The sequence below is a fragment of the Hyla sarda genome, chromosome 6, assembly GCF_029499605.1.
Source record: "Hyla sarda isolate aHylSar1 chromosome 6, aHylSar1.hap1, whole genome shotgun sequence".
Lineage (NCBI taxonomy): Eukaryota > Metazoa > Chordata > Amphibia > Anura > Hylidae > Hyla > Hyla sarda.
Genome location: NC_079194.1, coordinates 25,451,078 through 25,478,206, shown reverse-complemented (window position 1 = coordinate 25,478,206; position 27,129 = coordinate 25,451,078). Strand labels below are relative to the sequence as shown.

Sequence of the window (27,129 nt, the reverse complement as noted above, 5' to 3'; positions counted from 1 at the left end):
AGAATTGATGTTCTCAATCAATAGGTATATCTTGTGGCCGCGTGTTGAGCGTTATTCACACTAGCATAGTGATGGCGGTGATCTCGCTAAATAGTTACTGCATACACACACTGAAGAGATACGAAAAAAGACGCGGATCACTCACCACTGTTCCGATGCTATATTCTTTATTCAGACGGTACAAAGGTGACTATACATGGACAGATGGTATGGCAGGGCAGTGGATCATGAGGAGCCCCGTCCGGAGCGATGGCGCCGTTTCACACCCAAAGGTGGCTATACATGGACAGATGGTATGACAAAGCAGTGGATCATGAGGAGCCCTGTCCGGAGCGGCGACACCGTTGCACGCCCAAAGGTGGCTATACGTGAACAGATGGTATGGCAGAGCAGTGGATCATGAGGAGCCCCGTCCTGAGCGACAGCGCCATTTCATGCCCAAAGGTGGCTATACATGGACAGATGGTATGGCAGGGCAGTGGATCATGAGGAGCCCTGTCCGGAGCCACGGCGCTGTTTCACGCCCAAAGGTGGCTATACATGGACAGATGGTATGGCAGGGCAGTGGATCATGAGGAGCCCTGTCCGGAGCCACGGCGCTGTTTCACGCCCAAAGGTGGCTATACATGGACAGATGGTATGGCAGGGCAGTGGATCATGAGGAGCCCTGTCCGGAGCCACGGCGCTGTTTCACGCCCAAAGGTGGCTATACATGGACAGATGGTATGGCAAGGCAGTGGATCATGAGCCCCGTCGTTCAGTGTGTGTATGTAGTAACCTTTCACATTCACTTCGATTTACCTGGCTTTTTATATGCAGGCTTTTATGATAAATAGTGTTGGGCGCGAATATTCAAAATGCTAATTTTTAGGCTTTGCGACTTCACGAATATTTACAGTATAGCCCTATATATTCGTAATGATGAATATTAGTTGTTTTTTTCTTCACAGTATACATCACAACAATTATGTGTACTGTGTAAAAAAAAAAGTGATCATCCCTCCCTGCTTCCAGCTTGTAGTCCAAAGAAGGCTCCAATATTATTTATTGTGTGAGTCGGTGTGGAGCGCCAATAATTGGTATATGCGAATATGCAAATATCCACGAATATCGGCACTTCCAGAGGTCAATGATCCCTCCCTTCTTTTAGGTATAAGATATAATCGCGCATGCGCACCATGTAAATTTCATTACAAATGTTTTCATTAAAAAAAAGGGAATGAACATAGCGAATATGCAAATTTCGCAAACATAGGACGAATATTCGTCCATATATTTGCGAAATATCGCAAATTCGAATATGGCCCCTGCCGATCATCTCTAATGATAAAGTTTTATATACCTGGGTTGTCACATAACACATCCTTGTTTATTTATTATTTTGTCAATGTGTTTTCATTTTTAATGTGTTTGTCATAAGAATCTTTCATGGTGCAGCAGCCTTTTTTGGAAAGTGCCTCCTGGTGGTCTAGAGGGGTGTGTGGCCATTAAATTCTTCACCCTGTCTCTTGGCAATGAAAAGACCAACTAGTATCTTGTCCTCCTTGGTGAAAACTGGGTTGGAGCTCAGCTGGAACCCAGAAGCAAGCGGGGCTCTCCCTAAACTCCGGCAAAGGGGAGCCACCAGGGCTGGACCCTTGTAGGTGCCTTAAAGGGGTATTCCACCCCTAGACATCTTATCCCCTATTGTTGACCATGATTTTGTCTCTGGTTTAAAAACCGTACTGCAACCGCATACATTTTTTTTAACATGGACGTCAATGGGAAATGCACATGTATACGGTTCCATATGGGAAACAGTATACGGTTTATACTTTGCACATGCCCTTTTGCATCCTAAAGTCCCTACCCAACACTCCTCACATAAAAAATGGACATTTTCAAAATTGTGTTTTTTTTTTTATAAAAACGGACAGAACCGTATGCACTTTTAAAAACAGTATACGGTTTAAAAACACATACGGTTCACTTTTTCCCATACTGTTCCATCCTTTTTTTTGCCATACGGTTTTCTTTAGAAAAACTGATTGAAAAAAGTATGTGAACCCAGCCTTACATTAGTCGGTTTTAGGATTTGTATATCTTTTTTGTTATGTATTTGTTCACATTATGTCTGAGTCTTGCTTGTTACCGGTGCTCTGTATGTTATATTCCTGTTTAGCAATAGATCTTTTACCTTTGTGTAGGGGACTCTGGGGGTATTGTTTATTCCCTTTGTCTAATGAAGGTCTTCTGCGGGATTAAGCTAATTCCTGTTGGTTCATGGAGTCTATTCTGACTCATCCGTTTCCTTGTCCAGTGTCTTATATTTATATCCTGTTTGGTTGATCTGATCTTTGTCCTTTGTACCTGTTTGTGATAGTTTTTAGTAACTTACCTGTTTGGCTCTCAGGTCTTCTGTTTATCCCCTTCATCTCCTGGATTCTGCTGTATACTTTTATCATGCCTAGTCTTGTTCATTTTATCATGTCTGCCGTTTATCTGATATCCAGTTTATGAACTGTTTGTTAATTCACTATATTCTGCTCTGATTGTGATTTTGTATTCTGTCCTGTATTTGTATTCTGTCTGGTATATCTGGTTGTCTAGTAATTTTCTGTTTCTGTTCTGTGACCGACTATGTTTATTATGTGTTTTTAGCACTTTAGCACAGGAAGGGACCTGCGCCCAGTTGTCGATCCATCGTTTAGGATGTATGGGCAAGTAGGCAGGGAGAGATGTTTTAGGGTCAGTTTAGGAATCACTCTGCCTGTCCCCCAGTCGGTCATAACAGCCGGTCTTAGTAAGTCTCACCCAAAGTGTATTAGAAAACTGCATAACTTTTTCTGCACAAAATTATTGTTTCTTCAAATAAAGCCAGAAGACTCCTTTAAATGCATGGTGTCCCTGACTTACTATTCATTGTGTTCCAGACCTGACAACTGTTTCACAAGCAATGTGAATCTGTATTGAATTGTATGTTCTGACGTTTTCTTTCTTTTGTCCTTGGATATTACCATACAATACAATGTCTTGAAGGTTTGTTAGTGCTGGCTCTTAAAGGGGTACTCCGCTGCTCAGCGTTTGGAACAAACCCCCTCACGACCCCTCCCACAGACTTGCATTGAGGGGACGGGGTGTGATGTCACTTGCTCCCGACTCTGGCTCCAGCGTTCGGGGCAGTTTGTTCCAAACACGGAGTTGACGCCCTAGACAGAATAGACATGGTTCCGGAGCAGGGCCGCCCTTATCAGAGCGTCACCTCCGCCAAGGGTTAGGTATAGAATAGGGGGTATTAGGGCAAGTGATAGGTAGTGGCCTACCACCATCTTCGGCCTATCCCCTCCCTAGGTCCTTCCCCCTCTTTACCCCCACCTATACCCCCTCATCTCTTATCGGACTTTTTGTATGAACTGACTTGGGCTTTCCTCTAGTCCTTATCTGTCTCTTCATATTTTTGATATAGTGTGTGTTTTGTTGCTTTATTTTTGATGGTCTTGTGGCAAATTTTGTCCCCAATTTTAGAGTAATTCATTCAAAGTTATGTATTAGTGTTTTCTTCAGTGACCCCTACTTTTGTACACTAACAGAAATTTGGTTTTCGGTGAGATTAATTTACAAATCTGTTTTGTGGCACCAGTTCATTAAAAAAAAAAAAAAAATTCCACCGGAGTACCCCTTTAATGCAAAAATTAGACTGACTGTGACTGAAAACCCAAATGTCACATTCTTGGATACAGTTCAAGACTGTCTAGGAACCTTGGTTTACGTCTTCTATTCGACTATAAGAATGCCTGGTCTCTTTAGACTTTATTCACACTGATCATTGTATTGTTTTGTATAGTCATTGTACTAATGTGTGTATAATGGGCTGTGTACATCTGGAATGGGAATTGTTTATTGACATATTGCTGTGAAGCCAAGTATAAGTGCATCACATTGTAATGTGTCGGTAGTGACAGCTCCAATCCATAGAAGCCATAGAAAAGCAGGAGAAACTTCTCCCAGCTTAACCTTGCTTTTCAAATAGAAAAAGTAACAATTGGGATCCTGCAAGTTGGGTCCAAAATGTTGAGCTTATTAATTTTATAATATATCTTATATATCGCTTTATCTATATAGGGGGCTCTGTTTTCTGACTGGAGCACTTCCAATGATGGCTCCCCAATAAACCACCCTTTGAGAAGACCACACCGCCATCTCAACCAATTGTTTTTTTTCTGTGATGGATTAACTTCCCCATTATAGTTTATGTAAGCTGCCCCTCTGCCCTCTCTACCAACCAAACACCACACCTGTGGGTTACATTTTAAAGGAATGATCACACATCAGACTTTAATGCACAGAGAATCGCCTGGAAGTGGATCTGTGCTGCACTGCATCCCCGGAATGGAGTAAGCAAAAAAAACACAGAGGAGACTTACAAGGGACATAAGGGGGAATGGATCCGCCAGCATGGAGACACATCACTGGAGCAAATGGAAGAGAGAGAACAGTTCCTGCACCATGGGACATAAGAGCAAAGGAAGGAGGTAGAGAAAGGGGATTCGAGACGAGACCAGGGTTGAGAGGGGAGACAAACTGGGCTCCAGGGATGATGGCCGAACTATGCAGGTGACCAGAGATAAGAAGGGAGCCATGCAGGGAACTAGGAATAAGAGGGGAGCCATGCAGGGAACTAGGAATGAGAGGGGATCCATGCAGGGAACTAGGAATAAGAGGGGAGCCATGCAGGGAATCAGAAAGGAGAAGGGAGCCATGCAGGGAACTAGGAATAAGAGGGGATCCATGCAGGGAACTAGGAATAAGAGGGGAGCCATGCAGGGAATCAGAAAGGAGAGGGGAGCCATGAAGGGACCTAGGAATAAGAGGGGAGCCATGAAGGGACCTAGGAATAAGAGGGGAGCCATGCTGGGAACTAGGAATAAGAGGGGAGCCATGCTGGGAACTAGGAATAAGAGGGGAGCCATGCTGGGAACTAGGAATAAGAGGGGAGCCATGCTGGGAACTAGGAATAAGAGGGGAGCCATGCTGGGAACTAGGAATAAGAGGGGAGCCATGCAGGGAATCAGAAAGGAGAAGGGAGCCATGCAGGGAACTAGGAATAAGAGGGGAGCCATGCAGGGAATCAGAAAGGAGAAGGGAGCCATGCAGGGAACTAGGAATAAGAGGGGATCCATGCAGGGAACTAGGAATAAGAGGGGAGCCATGCAGGGAATCAGAAAGGAGAGGGGAGCCATGAAGGGACCTAGGAATAAGAGGGGAGCCATGAAGGGACCTAGGAATAAGAGGGGAGCCATGCTGGGAACTAGGAATAAGAGGGGAGCCATGCTGGGAACTAGGAATAAGAGGGGAGCCATGCAGGGAATCAGAAAGGAGAAGGGAGCCATGCAGGGAACTAGGAATAAGAGGGGATCCATGCAGGGAACTAGGAATAAGAGGGGAGCCATGCAGGGAATCAGAAAGGAGAGGGGAGCCATGAAGGGACCTAGGAATAAGAGGGGAGCCATGAAGGGACCTAGGAATAAGAGGGGAGCCATGCTGGGAACTAGGAATAAGAGGGGAGCCATGCTGGGAACTAGGAATAAGAGGGGAGCCATGCTGGGAACTAGGAATAAGAGGGGAGCCATGCTGGGAACTAGGAATAAGAGGGGAGCCATGCTGGGAACTAGGAATAAGAGGGGAGCCATGCTGGGAACTAGGAATAAGAGGGGAGCCATGCTGGGAACTAGGAATAAGAGGGGAGCCATGTAGGGAATTAGGAATGAGAGGGAAGCCATGCAGGGAACTAGGAATTAAAGGGGAGCCATAATGGTAACAAGGATTGATAGGAAACAATGCAGGAGACTGGGAATGAGAGGGGAGCCATGATGGGAACAAGGATTGATAGGAAACAATGCAGGGGACTGGAAATGAGAGGGGAGCCATGATGGGAAGAAGGATTGATAGGAAACAATGCAGGGGACTGGGAATGAGAGGGGAGCCATGTATGGAAAGGGGAATGAGAGGGGAGCCATGTAGGGAAAGAGGAAAGAGCGGGGAGCCATGTAGGGAAAGGGGAATGAGAGGGGAGCCATGATGGGAACAAGGAATGAGAGGAAACAATGCGGGGAACTGGAAATGAGAGGGGAGCCATGTAGGGAAAGAGGAAAAAGCGGGGAGCCATGTAGGGAAAGGGGAATGAGAGGGGAGCCATGCTAGGATTGAGAATATGAGGGGAGCAATGAAGGGGACTAAGAATGAGAAGGGAACCATGCTCGGGATTAGGAGTTAGAAGAGAGCCATGCTGGGGACTAGGTATGATAGGGGAGCCATGCAGGAGAACAGGGACAAGAAGGGAGCAATGCAGGAGACCAGGGATGAGAGGTGAGCCAAGCAGGGGAGCAATAATTCAATGCATGATAAATTACAAATGTTCTCATCATTATTTGTGTTATGTACATGTCTGCCGATTCCATTAGACACCTACAACTCCATTCTGTATACTTTTTCTTTAAAAGCACCATCCCATTTCTGTGCATATTTGGATGGTTGGCTGAAGACATCTGTATATTACATTTGGCTGCACAGAGCCACCACTAGTGGGAGCTCTATGTATATAGATGTATACAGATAATATATATATATATATATATATATATTAACATTATATAATGTATAAACCTGTATGCAGTGAGGTCCCCCTGTGGCTGCTGGCAGTTTAAAGGGGTACTCCTCCTCCAGACATGTTATCACCTATCCAAAGTACCCCTTTAATGCCGAGCCCCCCCCCCCTTTGTGTGGTAAACCACTGGATATACGTTCACATCTAGTGACTGGGCAGCTCTGCGTTCCGTTCCGAAGCTGCGTCTGTATAAACACACACGGATACACTTGCGTAATACAGATTCTCTTTATTAAATAAAATAGTTAAAATCGATAAAAACAGTTTTATTTTTTCCATTTGAAGCGGAGGTAGAAATAGATTTCCATCGCTCTACATCTATCAAGAGCCCATTTATTACTTTAAACTATACAGAATGTTCCAGTTTTTTTTTTTTTGATAAACATTTTATTTCAACCACTTTTTGAGTCCGCGCACTTCATGGTCTCCCCGGGAAACAAGATTATTGTTCTTTATGATTGCCATATTCGCAGATTACCAATGTTCCACATGCGTAGACTGGGAGCTAATCCACATAATGGCCTTAGTTATTAGGGACCGGCTACGTTAATAGCTGCAGATCAAGTATATTAACACTTTGTAGGGTCCAAATCTTTATTGTCGGAGGGAGTTATGAAATGAAGGTTCTTGGTCGGTATCACCCATGGCAAGAAATACAGACTCTAGAGCAGTGGTCTCAAACTGTGGCCCTCCAGATGTTGCAAAACTTCAACTCCCAGCATGCCCGGACAGCCAACGGCTGTCCGGGTATGCTGGGAGTTGAAGTTTTGCAACATCTGGAGGGCCACTGTTTGAGACCACTGCTCTAGAAAATCAACTGCATGATAAACTAAGGGTAGGTTCACATTGGGTAAATTGCGCAGAATTCCGCAAGCGGAGATTTCATCTGGCCAGGTCCGCGCAGCCTGGTGCCCTCACTATTGACAGCAATGCAGTGCTCGCGGAATTCCGCGCAATGAATGAACAGGTTAATTCTTTGCACGGATCCGTTCACGGAAGACACATTCACCCAGATGGTAAAGTTCACACCGTGAATTTTCGACACCCAATTCCGCGCGAGGAAACTCCGCTCGAGTTACCCGGTGTTAACATACCCTATTAAGATGTTTATTGCTTATATTGAAGTCCAGTGTTCATTCAGTAAAGTCAAAAGTAAAGCCTTAAAGGGGTACGCCGCTGCTCAGCGTTTGGAACAAACTGTTTTCCGAACCCTGAAGCCGGAAGCTTGTTATGTCCTAGCCCCGCCCCTCATGATGTCACGCCCTGCCCCGCCTCTTCTCATAGACTTGCATTGAGGGGACGGGACGTGACATCATGAGGGGGTTGGGCTATGGCGTCACAAGGTCCCAGCGCCGGCTCCAGCGTTCGGAACAGTTTGTTCCGAACGCTGAGCAGCGGGGTACCCCTTTAAGTTGTGACTGCAGCAAACCTCAATGTCCCGCTTGCCCCCCAAGGTCACGCTTGCAGTGGCCCTAAAGACTCACGTATGAATTGTTGCCTGGTGGGATTCTCGGTTTTGGGTCAGTGACATAAAGGGAACAATATGGTCACCATTGGTTCTCTTTTAAATGAATAATAAAAATGAGTACAATAGTGAGATCAGGTGGTCATTATACTTTTGTGACACTACGGGCCCGCTATAGTGTTAGGTTACACTGAAATTGTGGTTAAAGGGGTACTCAACCCCCTAGACATCCTATCCCCTATGCAAAGGATAGGGGATGAGATGTCTGATCGCTGGGGTCCCGCAGCTGGGACTCCCCACGATCTCTGTACAGCACTCGGCATTTGTTTAGAACGCGGAGTGCGGGCAGCGGAGGTCGTGACTTTATGACCACGCCCCCCATGACGTCACGCCATGTCTGAGCGTGCTCAGTGAACTTATTAGAAGTCATTCTATAGGGAGGGGAGGCTGATCTTTGCTGTAAGCGATGGTGGATCCAGTGTTATCTCTCTACTGGTATCACCTTTCAATGTACTCATTTCTGTGCTTAAAACAATGGCATCACTGGAAAATGATCTGCACAGAACAGAAAGTCTCAGTTTAGTTTTATCCCTAGTGGTCAGAATGGAAACTGCAAGATTTTAGAATTATTATAAAATAAAGAAAATTAAATGGAAAATTGTAAAAAAAAAAAAAAAAAAACTTCAAAAAATAAATAAAAATTAAATTTGATTAACATAAAAACTTGTTTTAAATAATAGATCATTTTCCGATGACACATTTCTTTTAAGCATTTTTTTTTTTTTATATTTTTAAAGAATTGTTAGTGATGGTTTTTTCAAATTTTCCCTTATCTATATTATAAAATATTCCTGAAATCTTGCAGTTTTCAATCTGGCCACTAGGCCTGAAACTAAGCTGAGACTTCCATTTCTGTCTGTCATGATAATGAGGAGGCTGCTGGAAAGTGATGTGTATAGCATTACATTAAAACCAGTATATAGAGAAGACAATAGATGAAGCTCATAGCTCAGCCTTCCCTTCCCTGCAAAATGATCTACAGAGCATGCCCTGTACCATTTCCTATTCGTGTGAATGGGACAGTTCCTATCTATTAATTTCTATGTCAATAGGGCTTGCTGTAAAGAATATCCCTAAATGCTGTTAAAAATAAACACAGGCAAAATGGCTTCCCCCAATAATAATGTACTAAAAATTTAAATTGGAAACATTTTTTAAAAAAATTGCAATAAAAAATAACTGATTACAAAAAGAGAACATATTTCAGTATCTGAAAAAATAATCTAGTCTATACATTCTCTTTAAGAAGAGTAACTGGTGGCCATTTTTTCCCTCTATGTCACAGGCAGGAACACTGCCAACCTGGAACCCCTCAAAAGTGAAAAAGTTGAAGATGAAGGTGAAGATTGGGGCTCAACACAGTCACACCTGATAAGTCATGTGATGAGTAGGGTTAGTTTCCTGCTGCAACACATTAATGTTGGCCGTTGGCTGTCCAGGCATGCTGGGAGTTGTAGTTTTGCAACAGCTGGAGGCACCCTGGTTGGGAAACTCTACATTAAGGATATGGTTCTCATCACAGGACTAAAAAATACCCCCATGGTCAGTGTAATATTGCTTTTTAACATCACTCATCATACAGTGCAAATACTGGGAAAACGGAATTTGGCAATATTAAAGGCGATGCCTAAAACAATACAGTCAATAGGAGATGGAGAGAGTGTCCACCAAACATGGCTACCGCATAAGGAAACAGGGTGACACAAATTGTCAAATAAAATATTGTAGAAGAAGCAAGTCTCCAACTTAAAGCATCACTGTCATTTAAATAAACTTTTGTCATATTGTACAGAGATCTCAAAAGTTTAGATCTGTCGGGGTCTCAGTCCTGAGACCCCTTTTTGATCACTCGATATAGCTGCTCGATCAGACTGATTACAGGAGACGGGCTCCACAGACTATAATAATAGGGCTCCATAAACTATAATAGGGATCCAGACTATAATGAGGCTTTATAGACTATAATGAGGCTCCTTAGACTATAATGGGGCTTCACAGACTATAATGGGGCTTCACAGACTATAATGGGGCTCCACAGACTATAATGGGGCTCCATATACTATAATGGGGCTCCACAGACTACAATGGGGCTCCACATACTATAATGGGGCTCCACAGACTACAATGGGGCTCCACAGACTATAATGGGGCTTTATAGACTATAATGAGGCTCCTTAGACTATAATGGGGCTTCACAGACTATAATGGGGCTCCCTAGACTATAATGGGGCTCCACAGACTTTAATGGGGCTTCACAGACTATAATGGGGCTCCACAGACTATAATGGGGCTCCATAGACTATAATGGGGCTCCACAGACTATAATGGGGCTTCACAGACTATAATGGGGCTTCACAGACTATAATGGGGCTCCTTAGACTATAATGGCGCTTCACAGACTATAATGGGGCTCCACAGACTATAATGGGGGCTTCACAGACTATAATGGGGCTCCACAGACTATAATGGGGCGCCATAGACTATAATGGGGATCCAGACTATAATGGGGCTCCTTAGACTGTCATGCAGCTCCCAGACTACATTGGGCTTCACAGAATATAATAGTGCTCCACAGACTATAATGGGGCGTCACAGACTATAATGGGGATCCAGACTATAATGAGGCTTTATAGACTATAATGGGGCTTCACAGACTAAAATGCAGCTCCCAGACAATAATGGGGCTCCATAGACTATAATGGGGCTCCAGAGACTATAATGGGGCTCCACAGACTATAATGAAGCTTTATAGACTATAATGAGACTACACAGACTATAATGGGGCTCCCTAGACTATAATGGGGCTCCACAGACTATAATGAGGCTCCAATGACTATAATGGGGCTCCACAGACTATAATGAGGCTCCAATGACTATAATGGGGCTCCACAGACTATAATGAGGCTCCAATGACTATACTGGGGCTCCACAGACTATAATGAGGCTCCAATGACTATAATGGGGCTCCACAGACTATAATGAGGCTCCAATGACTATAATGGGGCTCCACAGACTATAATGAGGCTCCAATGACTATAATGGGGCTCCACAGACTATAACGGGGCTCCAATGACTATAATGGGGCTCCATCTTTTGCAATCAGTTGGATTGAGTGTCAAGCCAGGGAGTGAAGCGCACAGTTGTGCACTTCACTCTCTGGCTCTGCTAAGACCAACTGACTACAGCAGACTGGCACCTTATAGTCTATAGAGCCCCATTATAGTCTATGGAGTAACATTATAATCTAGGGAGCCACATGTTAGTCTAGGGAGCCATATAATAGTTTAGGGAGCCCCATTATAGTCTATGGAGCACCATTATAGTCTAGGGCACTGCATTACAGTCTAGGGAGTCCCATTGTAGTCTATGGAGCCCCATTATAGTCTAGGGAGCAGCATTATAGTTTATGGAATGACAATATAGTCTAGGGAGCTGCATTATAGTCTATGGAGCCCCATTATCGTCTATGGAGCCGCATTATAGTCGATGGAGCCCCATTATCGTCTATGGAGCCGCATTATAGTCTATGGAGCCCCAATATCGTCTATGGAGCTGCATTTTAGTCTATGGAGCCCCATTATCGTCTATGGAGCCACATTATAGTCTATGGAGCCCCAATATTGTCTATGGAGCCGCATTATAGTCTATGGAGCCCCATTATCGTCTATGGAGCCGCATTATAGTCTATGGAGCCGCATTATAGTCTATGGAGTCCCATTATCGTCTATGGAGCCGCATTATAGTCTATGGAGCCCCATTATCGTCTATGGAGCCGCATTATAGTCTATGGAGCCGCATTATAGTCTATGGAGCCCTATTATCGTCTATGGAGCCGCATTATAGTCTATGGAATGACATTATAGTCTAGGGAGCTGCATTATAGTCTATGGAGTGACATTATAGTCTATGGAGTGACACTATAGTCTATGGAGCCGCATTATAGTCTATGGAGCCCCATTATCGTCTATGGAGCCCCATTATCGTCTATGGAGCCCCATTATCGTCTATGGAGCTGCATTATAGTCTATGGAGTGACATTATAGTCTATGGAGCACCATTATAGTCTATGGAGCCGCATTATAGTCTATGGAGCCCCATTATCGTCTATGGAGCTGCATTATAGTCTATGGAGCACCATTATAGTCTAGGGTGCTGCACTATAGTCTAGGGAGTCCCATTATTGTCTATGGAGGTGCATTATAGTATAGGAAGTCCCATTATAGTCTATGGAGCCCCATTACAACATAGGGAGCCCCATTATGGTCTATAGAGTCAATCTCCTGTAATCAGTCAAATCAAGCAAAGCCAGAGAATGAAGTGCACCGCAGCGCGCTTCACCCAGCTATATCTAAGAATGAGCACAAAGACCCCAACCAAGCTAAACAATTGACGTGTCTATGCAACATTAAAAAAAAGTTTATTTAAATTACATTTTAGCATTTTATTTCAAATCCATATTACAGCTACAAGTCCTTCTCTGACCGAGGGGTCTAATAACCTGAACTGAAAGAGGGATCTACCAAGTGGGATCGGGACCTGTGGCCATAATACAGACTCACAAATGTGGCCGTATTAAGCTTGTCTGAAACAGGTCTTTATGGAGATTTCCTTCAGGCTGGTTTTTAACTTCCTACTTATAGTCTATTGACTATAATGAGCCTCCATAGACTATAATGGGGCTCTATAGACTATAATGGAGCTTCATAGACTATAATGGGGCTCCATAGACTATAATGGAGCTTCATAGACTATAATGGGGCTTCATAGACTATAATGGGGCTCTATAGACTATAATGGAGCTTCATAGACTATAATGGGGCTCCCTAGACTATAGTGATGCTTGGGGCTCCCTAGACTATAATGGGGCTCTATAGACTATAATGGGGCTCCCTAGACTATAATGGGGCTCCATAAACTTGAATGGAGCTTCATAGACTATAATGGGGCTCCATAGACTATAATGGAGCTTCATAGACTATAATGGAGCTTCATAGACTATAATGGAGCTTCATAGACTATAATGGGGCTCCATAAACTTTAATGGAGCTCCATAGACTATAATGGGGCTCCATAGACTATAATGGAGCTTCATAGACTATAATGGAGCTTCATAGACTATAATGGGGCTCCATAAACTTTAATGGAGCTCCATAGACTATAATGGGGCTCCATAGACTATAATGGAGCTTCATAGACTATAATGGAGCTTCATAGACTATAATGGGGCTCCATAAACTTTAATGGAGCTCCATAGACTATAATGGAGCTCCATTGACTATAATGCTGCTCCCTAGACAATAATGGGGCTCCATAAACTTTAATGGAACTTTATAGACTATAATGTTGCTCCCTGGACTATAATGGGGCTCCCTAGACTATAATGGGGCTTCAAAGACTATAATGGGGCTCCCTAGACTATAATGGGGCTTCAAAGACTATAATGGGGCTCCCTAGACTATAATGGGGCTCCATAGACTATAATGGGTCTCCATAGACTATAATGGGGCTTCAACGACTATAATGGGGCTCCCTAGACTATAATGGGGCTCCCTAGACTATAATAGGTCTCCATAGACTATAATGGGTCTCCATAGACTATAATGGGGCTCCCTAGACTATAATGGAGCCCATCGACCGCAATCAGTTGGACTGAGTGCTGAGCCAAGGAGTGAAGCACGTGACTGTGCACTTCACTCCCTGGCTGGTTTTTACTTCCTAATTCAGAGAGTTACAGAGAGATTAACTGTGTGGACTAGCGAGCGTGTGCTCCCCGTAGCGGCATTGTGATTAATGGACTCAGGAGGCCGCAGAGGCATTGTCTTTCAACCTGAAGGAAATCTCAAGCAAAGAGGGAATTTCCTTTACACTTGTTTTCCATTTCCCTATTCGGCCAGTACCAATTCAGTGTATTACAACAACAGTGCATCGTAGTAAAGTTTCTATTATGTGAATGGACGGATACGGACTAAAACATAAATGGAAAATCAGTCAGTGAAGTCATCAGGCAAAGAGAAAAAGTAAATATAAAAAAATCAACACAATCTACATAAAAATCAACACATAATAGTATGTAAAAAAAAAAAAAAAGGAAAATCCAAATAGAACGGATTCACAAACACAATTGAACTTCCTTGAGAAAACAAAGAGAAAGGTAGAGATGGTCTGTGACAAGTAATCAGATTCTTTACAGCAGGCCGTAAAGCGAGAGACAGAGCAGCAATCCGGTGGTCCGCAGGCCACTTATATCCGTTATCAAAAATGAGAAATAAATCTTATAGACAGTGATAAGAAATCATTCATAATTGCAGGAAACATGATTAAAAAAAACATCAATGTTAACAAAACGATCTAACAGTCTCATAGGCTAGCGCAGCGGTCAGCAACTTGTCATGATTCAGGCGCTAGAATTACGAAACCTTTTACGGCAGTGGTCTCAAACTGTGGCCCTCCAGATGTTGCAAAACTTCAACTCCCAGCATGCCCGGACAGCCGTCGGCTGTCCGGGCATGCTGGGAGTTGAAGTTTTGCAACATCTGGAGGGCCACAGTTTGAGACCACTGCTTTACGGCCCATTCGTTTTATTGAGACATAGGTTGGAGACCGCTGTTCTAGGGCACAATTTTTTAATTTTTTTTTTATTGCTGTGAATGATAAAAAAACTAGAAAAGCATGGCTGCTTTCTAGTGTTAACAGCGCCACCCTTGCACATGGGCCATGTCCGGTATTACAGTTACATTGAAGTGAATAATGCCAAACCGCAATACTAGAATCAGCCTGTGGACAAGATTGGTGCTGTTTCTAGTAATTTCACACAACCTCTTTAAAGGGCTAATCCAGGAATAGAAAAACAGAGCTAATTTCTTAAAAAATAAATAAAAAATAAAAATAAATTTAAAAAAAACAGTGCCACCCCTATCCTCAGGTTGCGTGTGGTAGTACAACTAGGCTCCATTCACTTCAATGAAACTGAGCCGCAATACCACACACAACCTTAGGACAGCGGTGGTGCTGTTTTTTGGAAGAAATTAGCTTAAAAAAAATATATATTCTGGATACCCCCTTTAATTTATGTTTAAACAAAACACATGATATATGTCACAGCGAGTGACCAGAATTCAGTATTTGTTATGCACCGTTCAATAAAGAGAGCAAACATACAGTAAAGTGTTAAAGAAGCACTCCGGGGATTCTTTTTCTTTGCTTTTATAGTGCACCATAGGCAATTATTAGATAATAATCTGTAGGGTTCTTGTGTATAAATGGTGCTAACCTGTTTTAGCTGATGTGGCAGGCAAGGGTTTTCAGCCATACCGATTACAATCCTGTCGCTGAATTGATTTGATAATACTGCCTACATTTTCCATTCATCCTCTGATTTGACAGAGAGGGGGTGTGGAGTCTCATCACTGAAGTTATCGGATTGAGATCAACCTAATCACTGTAGTTCACAGGAAGTCAGCTGACCCAGGACTGACCACTTCCTACCACACATTAAACACTGTAGTTTTCTGTGGGTCGGACTAATGATCACATGACCTAGTTCCAGTAACAAAAGGTGGTGGATTTGCATGATGTGGGCAAAGAAAGAAAAAAAAAAAAAACCCGGAGTACTTCTTTAAGTTGGTCATCATGACACATCAGAGGTTTTATAGTTGTGGGTTCAGGTGCAGAGACCCCCCCACCAACTGCTGAAACAAAGGGCAGTGTTTTCCAAAGAGTGTGCCTCCAGCTGTTGCAAAACTACAACTCCCAGCATGCCCGGACAGCCTTTGGCTGTCCGGGCATGCTGGGACTTGTAGTTTTGCAACAGCTGGAGACACATTGTTTGGAAAACACTGGCATAGGGGCCTAGTTAAGAGTCCAAACTCTCCTAGCCCCACATTACCAAGGAGAGCCGACCCGATCCCACCTAAAAGAGTCCAGCACCCAGTTGAACCCCTCTAACCTTCAATTTTAGCAATCATGGGTGGTCTCAGCACCCGGACCCCCCTTTACCTTTATAAGTCAGAACTTTATAAAAAAAAAAAAAAAAAAGAGGAATTCTACATTACAGTCGAACTACATGTCCCAGGATGCTCATCAGTAAATAAAATCTCGCCCCCCCCCCCCCCCCCTCCTATCAGGCTATCCTAACTACATGTATATAAAATTGACCCACAACAACAGTGCAGGTAGAAAATAATCCACAGCAAAACATTAAAAACATTATTATAAAAATATGATTCTAGACAGAAAAATATATATGTTTTGATATTTTTTTTTTTTTTTTGGTTATAAAGAATTCCTAAAATTGAAAATATATTTCATAAGATATGTCGCTATATAAGCCTCGTCTAATCTAATGTATGTATACATATATATATATTTACACATGTGTGAGTATAAACATATACCATATAAACATACAAGATATATAAATCCACACACAATGAATAACAGTCCCAAAGCCAGATTGCTAAGGTCCAGACTTTCAGTAGAGGACATTCTGCACAGTCAATGGTAGAAGGGGGGATGGGGCATGTATTTTAGCGCCTGCAATAACTAGACCTTCTGTGGTTTAGATCAGTGGTGAAGTGATTTAGGGCTCTGATCTGGGATCTGATTTAGGGCTCTGATCTGGGGTCTGATTTAGGGCTCTGATCTGGGGTCTGATTTCATGGGTCAGGTTTTAGGGCTCTGATCTGGGGTCTGATTTCATGGGTCAGGTTTTAGGGCTCTGATCTGGGGTCTGATTTCGGGCTCTGATCTGGTTTCATATTTAGGGCTCTGATCTGGGGGTCTGATTTTGGGGTCGGTTTTAGGGCTCTGATCTGGGGTCGGATTTAGGGCTCTGATCTGGGGTCGGATTTTGGGCTCTGATCCGGGGTCGGATTTAGGTCTCTGATCCGGGGTCTAATTTAGGGCTCTGATCTGAGGTCTGATCTGAGGTCTGGTTTCCTGATTAGATTTAGGGCTCTGATCTGGAGCCATATTTAGTTCTCTGATCCAGAGTCTGATTTAGGGTTCTGATCTGGGGTCTGATTTAGCGCTCTGATCTGGGGTCTGATTTAGCGCTCTGATCTGGGGTCTGATTTAGCGCTCTGATCTGGGGTCTGATTTAGCGCTCTGATCTGGGGTCTGCTTTAGGGTTCTGATCTGTGGTCTGATTTCGGGGATCAGGTTTTAGGGTTCTGATCTGGGGTCTGATTTAGCGCTCTGATCTGGGGTCTGATTTAGCGCTCTGATCTGGGGTCTGATTTAGGGTTCTGATTTGGGGTCTGATTTCGGGGGTCAGGTTTTAGGGCTCTGATTTGGGGTCTGATTTCGGGCTCTGATCTGATTTCATATTTAGGGCTCTGATCTGGGGGTCTGATTTCGGGGGTCAGGTTTTAGGGCTCTGATCTGGGGTCGGACTTAGAGCTCTGACCTGGGGTCGGATTTTGGGCTCTGATCTGGGGTCGCATTTAGGTCTCTGATCTGGGGTCTAATTTAGGGCTCTGATCTGAGGTCTGATTTCAGGGTTAGATTTAGGGCTCTGATCCAGAGTCAGATTTAGGGTTCTGAACTGGTCTCTGATTTAGGGTTCTGATCTGGGGTCTGATTAAAGGCTCTGATCTGGGGTCGCTTTAAGGGTTGTGATATGGGATCTGATTTAGTGTTCTGATACGGGGTCAGTTTTAGGATTCTGATCCCCCTGATTTTGGGGTCGGTTTTAGGGCTCTGATCTGGGATCTGATTTAGGGTTCTGATCTGGGGTCTGATTAAAGGCTCTGATCTGGGGTCGCTTTAAGGGTTGTGATATGGGATCTGATTTAGCGTTCTGATACGGGGTCAGTTTTAGGATTCTGATCCCCCTGACTTAAGGGTCTCATCTGGGGCCTGATTTATGGTTTCTAATCTGGGGTCTGATTTATGGCTCTTATCTAGGGTCTGATATAGGAATCTGACCTGGGGGTACTCCTATTCAGATGATAAGGGACCCATTCAAAATTTGGAAAGGGAAGCAGCGATCAAGGAGAAGAAAGTACCGTAAATGCCTGTTTTCTAGGGTCTGACCTAAGAATCTGACCTGCAGGCCTATTATTGGGGTACTCTCTAGTTAGGCCCCTGATAATGGTGATCTAAGTTCAGTTCAGTTAAACTTGAGTTACTGTAGGTCGGGATATTGTGGCCATAATACAGGCAGCAAAAATGGACACATATTACAGCAGGATGCAACAGAGCAAAGTCCCAGTACGTGCTGTAAAAAGTCACTGAAAGCAAGATGTGTTGGAAGTTTTGGACCCCCAGGGCATTGTTCCCCAACCAGGGCGCCTCCAGCTGTTGCAAAACTACAACTCCCAGCATGCCTGGACAGCCGAAGGCTGTCCGGGCATGCTGGGAGTTGTAGTTTTGCCACAGTTGGAGGCGCCCTAGTTGGGAAACACTGCCCCAGGTCCTATGGACAACTAAGTTAAGGACAGAATTTACACATATATATATATATATATATATATATATATATATATATACATACATACACCTAAATATACCTAAACATTCTCTTATTACTCATTCGTTATTTCAGACCAAATATATACAAATCAGCACTAAATTCTACACACAAAAAAAAAAAATAATAATAATAATAATAAAATAAATTCAATATAAAAATCCAGTTCACAAAAAAAAACAAAAAACATAATAATAATAATAATTGGAGATAACAATAAAAAAATGACAACAGTCAGTAGCAGAGTCATCTATGGGTCAGTAGTGGGTGCATATCGTGCTTTTCGTTGGCTTTTACCAAGCTTCAGGTGCAATGCGGACTAACGATTTTTTTTTTTTTTTTATTATTTGTTTCGCTTCAGTTTTTCCACGGCAAAGAATTCATGGCGTGGAAAGGGTTAACAGCGGCCTGGGCGCCTTTAGAACTGAACAGATTCAGACTGAAGGGACTGGAAGAGAAGAGATGCAGAGTTATTATTATTATTATTACCGATACACAATTGGGGAGGGAAAAAGGGAACAATGACTGATGGGGCGATGACAAAACTGGGCACAAAGGGAGGAAAAGGCACCTTAGTATTATCTATGGAAGTGTTTCGCAACCAGGGTGCCTCCAGCTGTTGCAAAACTACAACTCCCAGCATGCCCGGACAGCCTACGGCTGTCCGGGCATGCTGGGAGTTGTAGTTTTGCAACAGCTGGAGGCACCCTGGCTGGGAAATACTGATCTATAGGATAAGTGCTTTGCACCTATGCAGGAAGACATAGAGGGGGGTTACCCTTAAAGGGGTACTCCGGTGGAAAACGTAATTTATTTTTATTTTATTTTTTTTAAATCAACTGGTGCCAGAAAGTTAAACAGATTTGTAAATGACTTCTATTAAAAAAATCTTAGTCCTTCCAGTACTTATTAGCTGCTGAATACTACAGAGGAAATTCTTTTCTTTTTTGGAACACAGTGCTCTCTGCTGACATCTTTGTCCGTTTTAGGAACTGTCCAGAGCAGCATATGCTTGCTATGGGGGATTCTTAAAATGGACAGAGGCGTCAGCAGAAAGCACTGTGCTCGTGATGTCAGCAGAGAGCTCTGTGCTCCAAAAAGAAAAGAACTTCCTCTGTAGTATTCAGCAGCTAATAAGTACTGGAAGGATTAAGATTTTTTTTATAGAAGTAATTTACAAATCTGTTTAACTTTCTGGCACCAGTTGATTTAAAAAAAAGAAAAAGAAAAAAGAAAAAAAAAGTTTTCCACCGGTGCACCCCTTTAAATGGACACTGTTACAAAAAGAACAATCAAAAAAAAAACCTTTTAATAAGTTGTAGAGACATATCAAAAAAGTTTGGATAGGTCGGGGTCCCAGTGTACAGATCCAGACGGATCACAAGAACAAAACGGGAGAAGTGCGCGCTTAGCACGTTCTTTCCCTGCTCTCTGGACGGAATTACCATGTAAGTCTATGGGACCCTCCAGGTCTTATAAGCACAGAGTGGGGAAAGGAGAGTCCAGGGGCACCTTTCTCTCCCTGCCGATTCTTCGTGGGGGGAGGGGGGCTGGGTTTAGGACCAATAAAAACTTCTGACATATCTCTGGTTTATTTTTTTTACAGGTATGCTTCAATGGCTTAAAGGGATTGTCTAGTTTGTAGAACCCATTTTCTTACAACCTATTAAGGAATTTTAAAGGGGAAATTTATCAAAAATCCGTGCAAAGAAAAAGTTGCCCATTGCAACCAATCAGATTGCTTCTTTCATTTTGCAGAGGCCTTGTGAAGTGATCTGATTGGTTGCTATGGGCAACTGGGCAACTTTCCCTCTGGACTGGTTTTGATAAATCTCCCCCTTTGAGTTTAGGCCTCGTTCACACTGGGGACATTCAGCCGGCAGAATTTGGCTTGCAGCAGAGTCCCTTTCTTTTCAGTGGGATATGCCCAGGAAGGTGTTAAACAGAATAGTAACATATACTGTACTTACTTACCTTCCTTGCTCCCCCACAGCTTCGCTTCTCACAGAGCTCCCGGCCACCGCTGTAAAGAACTTCTATGATGATCCCAGAAGTGGAGTGTGAGCTCAGAGTGAATGGCAGCTGTGGGGAGCGCGGAAGGTGAGTATGTGTTATTGTTCTCTCCAGCCCCTGCCTAGGCATAGACCATCAAGCATATTAGTCCAGAAATCACTGAAGATGTGGTCACCCCCTTTAAAAGGGAACTCCGGTGGAAAACTATTTTTTTCAGATCAACTGGTGCCAGAAAGTCAAATGTGTAAATTACTTCTATTTAAAAATCTTAATCCTTTCAGTACTTATCAGCTGCTGTATACTACAGAGGAAGTTGTGTAGTTCTTTCCAGTCTGACCACAGTGCTCTCTGCTGACACCTCTGTCCGTGTCAGGAACTGTCCAGAGCTGGAGCAAATCCCCATAGCAAATCTCTCCTGCTCTGGACAGTTCCTGACACGGACAGAGGTGTCAGCAGAGAGCACTGTGGTCAGACTGGAAAGAGCTACACAACTTCCTCCTGAGCACACAGCAGCTGATAAGTACTGGAAGGATTAAGATTTTTACATAGAAGTAATTTACAAATCTCTTCGACTTTCTGGCACCAGTTGACTTGAGAAAAATTGCTTTCCATCAGAATACCCCTTAAATGGTCATCCACCTTTAAAGGGGCACTCTGCCCCTAGGCATCTTAAGATGTCTGATTGCGGGGGCTGCCAATGAGCAATTACACCCCCCCCCCGCCCCAAACCCTATCTCACCAATCCTACCACCCACCACTCCCTCACCCCACCCCACCCCGCGATCTCTGGCATGGCACAGCCGTCACAGCCCCTCCATTCGTGTCTATAGGAGGAGGAGTGGTGGCTAAGTACAATCAGTCATGCTCCCATACATTTTGTTAAATCTTTTTTTTTTTTTTATAGGGTTGCAACAATTCCAATTCCACCAGCGCTCCTTGTATTGTTTAAAGGGGTAGTCCAGTGCTGAAAAACTTATTACCTATCCTAATGATAGGGGATAGGTTTCAGATCGCAGGGGGGTCTGACCGCTGGGGCCCCCCGTGATCTCCTGTATGGGGCCCCGGCTCACTGGCCAGATAGGGGGTGTCGGCACGAAGCGGCGGCCGACACGCTGCTTCAATACTGCGCTATGGCAGAGCTGGAGATTGCCGAAGGCAGCGCTCTGGCTCTGCCTTAGAGTTGTTTTGAGGGGGCGTGTCAGCCGCTGCTTCATGCGGTGGTCAACACGCCCCCTTCCCATGGACTGCCAGGGCCCTGTACAGGAGATCGCAGGGGGGGCCCAGCGGTCAGACCCCCCACGATCTGAAACTTAGCCCCTATTCTTAGGATAGGGGATACGTTTTTCAGCACTGGACTACTCCTTTAAGTTCTTTTTATTTTCTTAGTTATTTTTTTGTTTTAGTACCTTTGCATGGTTTTAAAGTAAATTTTAGTTTGACCACAATTTGAGCTCCATAACTATTTTAGCACTGGTGTAGCTGTATAAGAAGTATTTTTCTTTTTTTTTTGGTGGGGGAATGAGTGGGAGTTTTTATCATTTTGGGGTATAGGTGACTTTCTAAACACCTTTTACTGCTTTTTCTGGTAAGCAAGGTAACTAGTATCAAAGCACGTGTAAAAATAATATTTTTTGGAAATTTTTTTTGGGAAAACGCTGATGTAGCGATACCAACTATGTAAAGTAAAATTTTTTATTTTTTTCTTTGTAGCATTTTGTTTATACTACACAATACAGCATGCAGTATAAGGGGATATTTTTTTTATGAAACTCTTTTGAACATACTGTAGCTTTTCTTGTATTATTATAATTTTTTTTCCTGCTATTGGACCCGAAACAACAATTTTAAAGGGGTACTCCCATGAAAAACTTTTTTTTTAAATCAACTGGTGCCAGAAAGTTAAACAGATTTGTAAATTACTTCTATTAAAAAATCTTGATCCTTCCAGTACTTTTTAGGGGCTGTATACTAAAGAGAAATCCAAAAAAAGAAATGAATTTCCTCTGATGTCATGATGACCACAGTGCTCTCTGCTGACCTCTGCTGTCCATTTTAGGAACTGTCCAGAGAAGGATAAAATCCCCATAGAAAACATATGTTGCTCTGGACAGTTCCTAAAATGGACAGCAGAGGTCAGCAGAGAGCACTGTGGTCATGACATCAGAGGAAATGCATTTCTTTTTTGGATTTCTCTTTAGTATACAGCCCCTAAAAAGTACTGGAAGGATTAAGATTTTTTAATAGAAGTGATTTACAAATCTGTTTAACTTTCTGGCACCAGTTGATTTAAAAAAAAAAAAAAGTTTTCCACAGGAGTACCCCTTTAATGCTTTTGAAAACCTCTATACTTCTGGTATGGCCTAATGGGCAGATACTGACCTAGGGGTCTTAGTTTACGCTCCTGTCTGCATTTGGTTGGCACCTGGGATATAGGGGGAGATTTATCAAAACCTGTGTAGAGGAAGAGTGGTGCAGTTGCCCATAGCAACCAATCACAATGCTGCTTTCATTTTTTAAAAGGCCTCTGAAAAATTGCTATGGGCAACTGCACCACTTTTTCTCTACACAGGTTTTGATAAATCTCCCCCATAGTCTGTTAAATTCTTGGGAATACACCATATACGTACTATGAGGGAGATTTATCAAAACCTGTCCAGAGGAAAAGTTGCTGAGTTGCCCATAGCAACCAATCAGATCGCTTCTTTCATTTTTCAGAGGCCTTGTTAAAACTGAAAGAAGCGATCTGATTGGTTGCTATGGGCAACTCAGCAACTCGCAAAGAGACCCAGCTCTGTATTGAGAAATACAGGCAGTGCGCCATGGGAAAAATATGCAAATTAGCTTCCTCAAGAAAACCTGTCTCTCTAGTGACACCTATCGGTAGCTACCCTGTATGTCATTGCCCAACCCATTGTAAGAGCATTGAAACAAGAGAAGTATATGTGAACACACATAATCAAAACTTTTTTACCTATTCAGAGGATAGTTAAAGGGTTACTCCGCTGCTCAGCGTTTGGAACAAACTGTTCCGAACGCTAGAGCCGGGAGCTTGTGACGTCATAGCCCCGCCCCTCATGATGTCACACCCCGCCCCCTCAATGCAAGTCTATGGGAGGGGGCGTGACGGCTGTCACGCCCCCTCCCATAGACTTGCATTGAGGGGGCGGTGTGTGACGTCATGAGGGGGCGGGGTTATGACGTCACGAGCTCCCGACACCGGCTCCAGCGCTCGGAACAGTTTGTTCCAAACGCTGAGCAGCGGAGTAACCCTTTAAAAGGGATTATCTGGAAATAAAAAACACAGGGCTAATTTCTTCCAAAAACAGCATCACCCCTCTCCTCAGGTTGTGTGTGGTATTACAACTTGGCCCCATTCACCTCAATGGAACTGAGCGGCAATACCACACACCCCCCCCTGAGGTCAGGGGTGGTGCTGCAATTGGAAGAAATTAGCTCTGTGTTTCTATCCCTGGATAAAATATTTAATAGGTGTCTGATCAGTGGGATTCTGACTTCAGGGACCCCCATGGATCACAATAATGTCGGAAGGGGGCCGTCCTGTGTTTCCCCAGGTAAATGGAGCAGCAGTAGAGCATGTCTGCTGCCACTCTATTAATAGTCTCAAAGGCCCCAATCACACTACAGGATTTCCAAGCCAAGAAATTCTGCTCGAAAATTCCGGAGCAGCAGCCTCCTATTGTTTTCAAATGGCATCCTGCTGCACTGCGCACACTACAGAAATGCCGGATTTCCGCTGAAAGAATGAACATGCTCGAAAATACATTGCCGTCAATAGAGACAACGCATGTCCGAGCGGTCCAAGAGCAGGTTTATTCAGGTGGTGCCTGCTGCATGCGGAACGAAGTGTGTATATTCCATAGTGTGAATGGGCCCTTAGACCATTTTAAGGACACAGACAATTTATTTTTGCGTTTTTTTTTCCTCTTCGCCTTCTAAAATTCATAACTCTTTTATATTTCCATTCCCAGACCCATATGAGAGCTCGTTTTTTGCGTGACCAGTTGTACTTTGTAATGATATCACTCATTTTACCCTAAAGTGTAAGGAAATTTAAACGAAAATCAGAATTTTGCAAATTTGGGGGGTTTCCTTTTCGCGCTGTACACTTTACGGTAAAAATGACATGTTTTCTTTATTCTCTGGGTCAATACGAGTAAAATGATACCTATGGTTACATACATTTCTATTATTGTACTGCTTTTAAAAAATCTTAAACTTTTTTTTTTTTTTTTTTTTTACAAAATCAGTATGTTTAAAATTGTCCTATTTTGACCACCTCTAACTTTCTTATTTTTCCATATTCAGGGACGTGTGAGGGCTTATTTTTTGCGCCATGATCTGTACTTTTTGGTACCACGTTTGCGTATATGTGACTTTTTGATCGCTTTTTATTAATTTTTTTTGCAGTTTGATGTGACAAAAAAGCTGAATTTTTTACGTTTACGCCATTCGCCGTAGGGGATCATTATGATACCAAATATGTTTATTATTTATCTTTTTTTTTTACGCTTTTTTGTATTAATATGGGGAAAAGGGGTGATTTAAAACTTTTTGGGGGGAGGGGCTTTTAAAACTTATTTATTTTACACTTTTTTAGTCCCCATAGGGAACTATTTACAGCAATCATTAGATTGCTAATACTGTTCAGTGCTATGCATAGGGCATAGCACTGATCAGTATTATCAGCAATCTTCTGCTCTAGTCTGCTGGAAGGCAGATCAGTGCAGAAGACTCAGGGAGGCGGACGGAGGGAGGTGAGGGGACCTCTGTCCGCCATCTTGGCTGATCTGATCCATCAGATCAGCCATTATAAGTGCCGCACTGCCGCAGATGCTGTGATTTGTATTGATCACGGCACCAGAGGGGCGCGATCGGTGATATCTGCCATTATCGGTGGGTCCGTGGCTGCTGACAGCCGCCGGGAATAAAGCGAGCCCAGCTTCTGTGCTCGTGTCACAGCCGCGTCGTAAATGTATGGCGCTGTGTGCTAAGTGATGCTATGCAGTGCCGTACATTTACTGCGTATGTCCTTAAGGGGTTAGGGTGGAGCAGATAGTTGAGCGCTGTACAACTGTCGCTTCATTAAATCAGGAAACAATGGACCCCCATTCCCATGATCGTTGGAGGTCGTAGAGGTCGGACCCCCATTCATCAGGCACATATCTCCTATACTTATAAAGTTTTGAGCATGGGGAATCCCCATACTTAAGTTTAGGTTTTCACTGGGGGAAATAATTTTAGTTAAGCTCTTTTCTCCAGAACGTGTTATTGTTGCAAGGCTCAGGAAAGCGACATTGTGTCATTTATTTTAAGGACTTGTTTCCTCCTCGACAAAATCATTTTTTTCTTAATTGAAGTCCTATGAGGTGGAAATCCGCCCTCTATAAGCAGCCTCCTTGGCTGTCATCATCTGGAGGAAGGTCACAGGTCCCCAGGGAAATAAGATTTGTTCCATTACATAATGCAAATAACATTGTACAGCTATTCCTTACAGGCAGGAGATGCTTTAGTATGACTTTTGTTCAAGAGGAATGGCCCTAAAGCTTGTTCTTTAAAGGGGTACTCCACTGGAAACACCCTATCGCCTATCCAAAGGATAAGGGATAAGAAGTCTGATCGTGGGGGTCCCGCCGCTGGAGACCTCCGTGATCTCTGGCTTGGAGCTTCTGTGTTCGTGACGCCACGCCCCCTCCATTCATGTCTATGGTAGGGCTAGTATGTAGCCGTCACGCCTCCTCCCAGCTGTAGTCGCCAATCATCCGGCACGGAGCGGAGTTAGCTCCATGCACTGGATGGCTGGGGTGACACAGCGGAGATTGCGGGGGTCCCCTGCGATTAGACATATTATCCTCTATACTTTGGATAGGGGATAAGATGTTTTCTAACAGAGTACCCCTTTCATGTTCACCGTGAAAATAACCATGTGGACGCCATTTTTTTGTAATTGGTTATTACCTACTTCTATAATGTACATGGAGGCATAAAAAACAATGTTGCTAGGTAAGCAAAGCAGAAGAGATATGTTAGCAAACACAAAACCCAAAGGCAGAGGAGCGTAAAGCGTAGGCAGGACTGTGCACCATCCATACTTCCTGATGGTGGTCAGGGTACAATACAAGGACACTTACAGGAATGGAGCGGCTCAGGTAGCGTGCAGTGGAAGTGAGGCCTGTGTATGAGGGTCGGGAGGATCCATAGGAATCATTGCCAGCGGTAGACACATTCCAGTTGCGGTTGTTGTTGAGCTCGCCTTGGCTTCGGCCATGAGGACTGGAGGGGTACAAGCTGGAAGGGTAAGCCGGGGAGTAGTTGGGGCGGGAGGGAGAGGAATTGCGAGAGCTGTCTATGTCTTCCAGAGCAGAGTTCAGATTCCCAAGCGAGCCAGCGTACCGTGAGCTTACAGAATAACTGAGAGGAGAAAACACGAGGGGAGGTCACAGACCCTGCTGCACCAAA

At 43.6% G+C, this 27,129-nt stretch overlaps 1 protein-coding gene across 2 annotated transcripts in view; it reads right to left on the bottom strand.

Annotated features, from left to right (window-relative positions):
• Positions 1-18,692: 18,692 nt before the first annotated feature.
• Positions 18,693-27,129, bottom strand: part of CDC14A (cell division cycle 14A) — a 160,249-nt gene continuing 151,812 nt past the window's right edge. The window contains exons 15-16 of one of the 2 annotated variants that reach the window (XM_056523371.1): positions 26,802-27,081; positions 18,693-19,087 (exon numbers count right to left, since the gene is read on the bottom strand). In XM_056523371.1, the coding sequence (XP_056379346.1) occupies positions 19,058-19,087; positions 26,802-27,081 (310 nt within the window). In that variant the 3' untranslated portion in view covers positions 18,693-19,057. The remainder of the gene's footprint in view (positions 19,088-26,801; positions 27,082-27,129) is intronic. The other variant, XM_056523372.1, reaches the window with a different exon arrangement.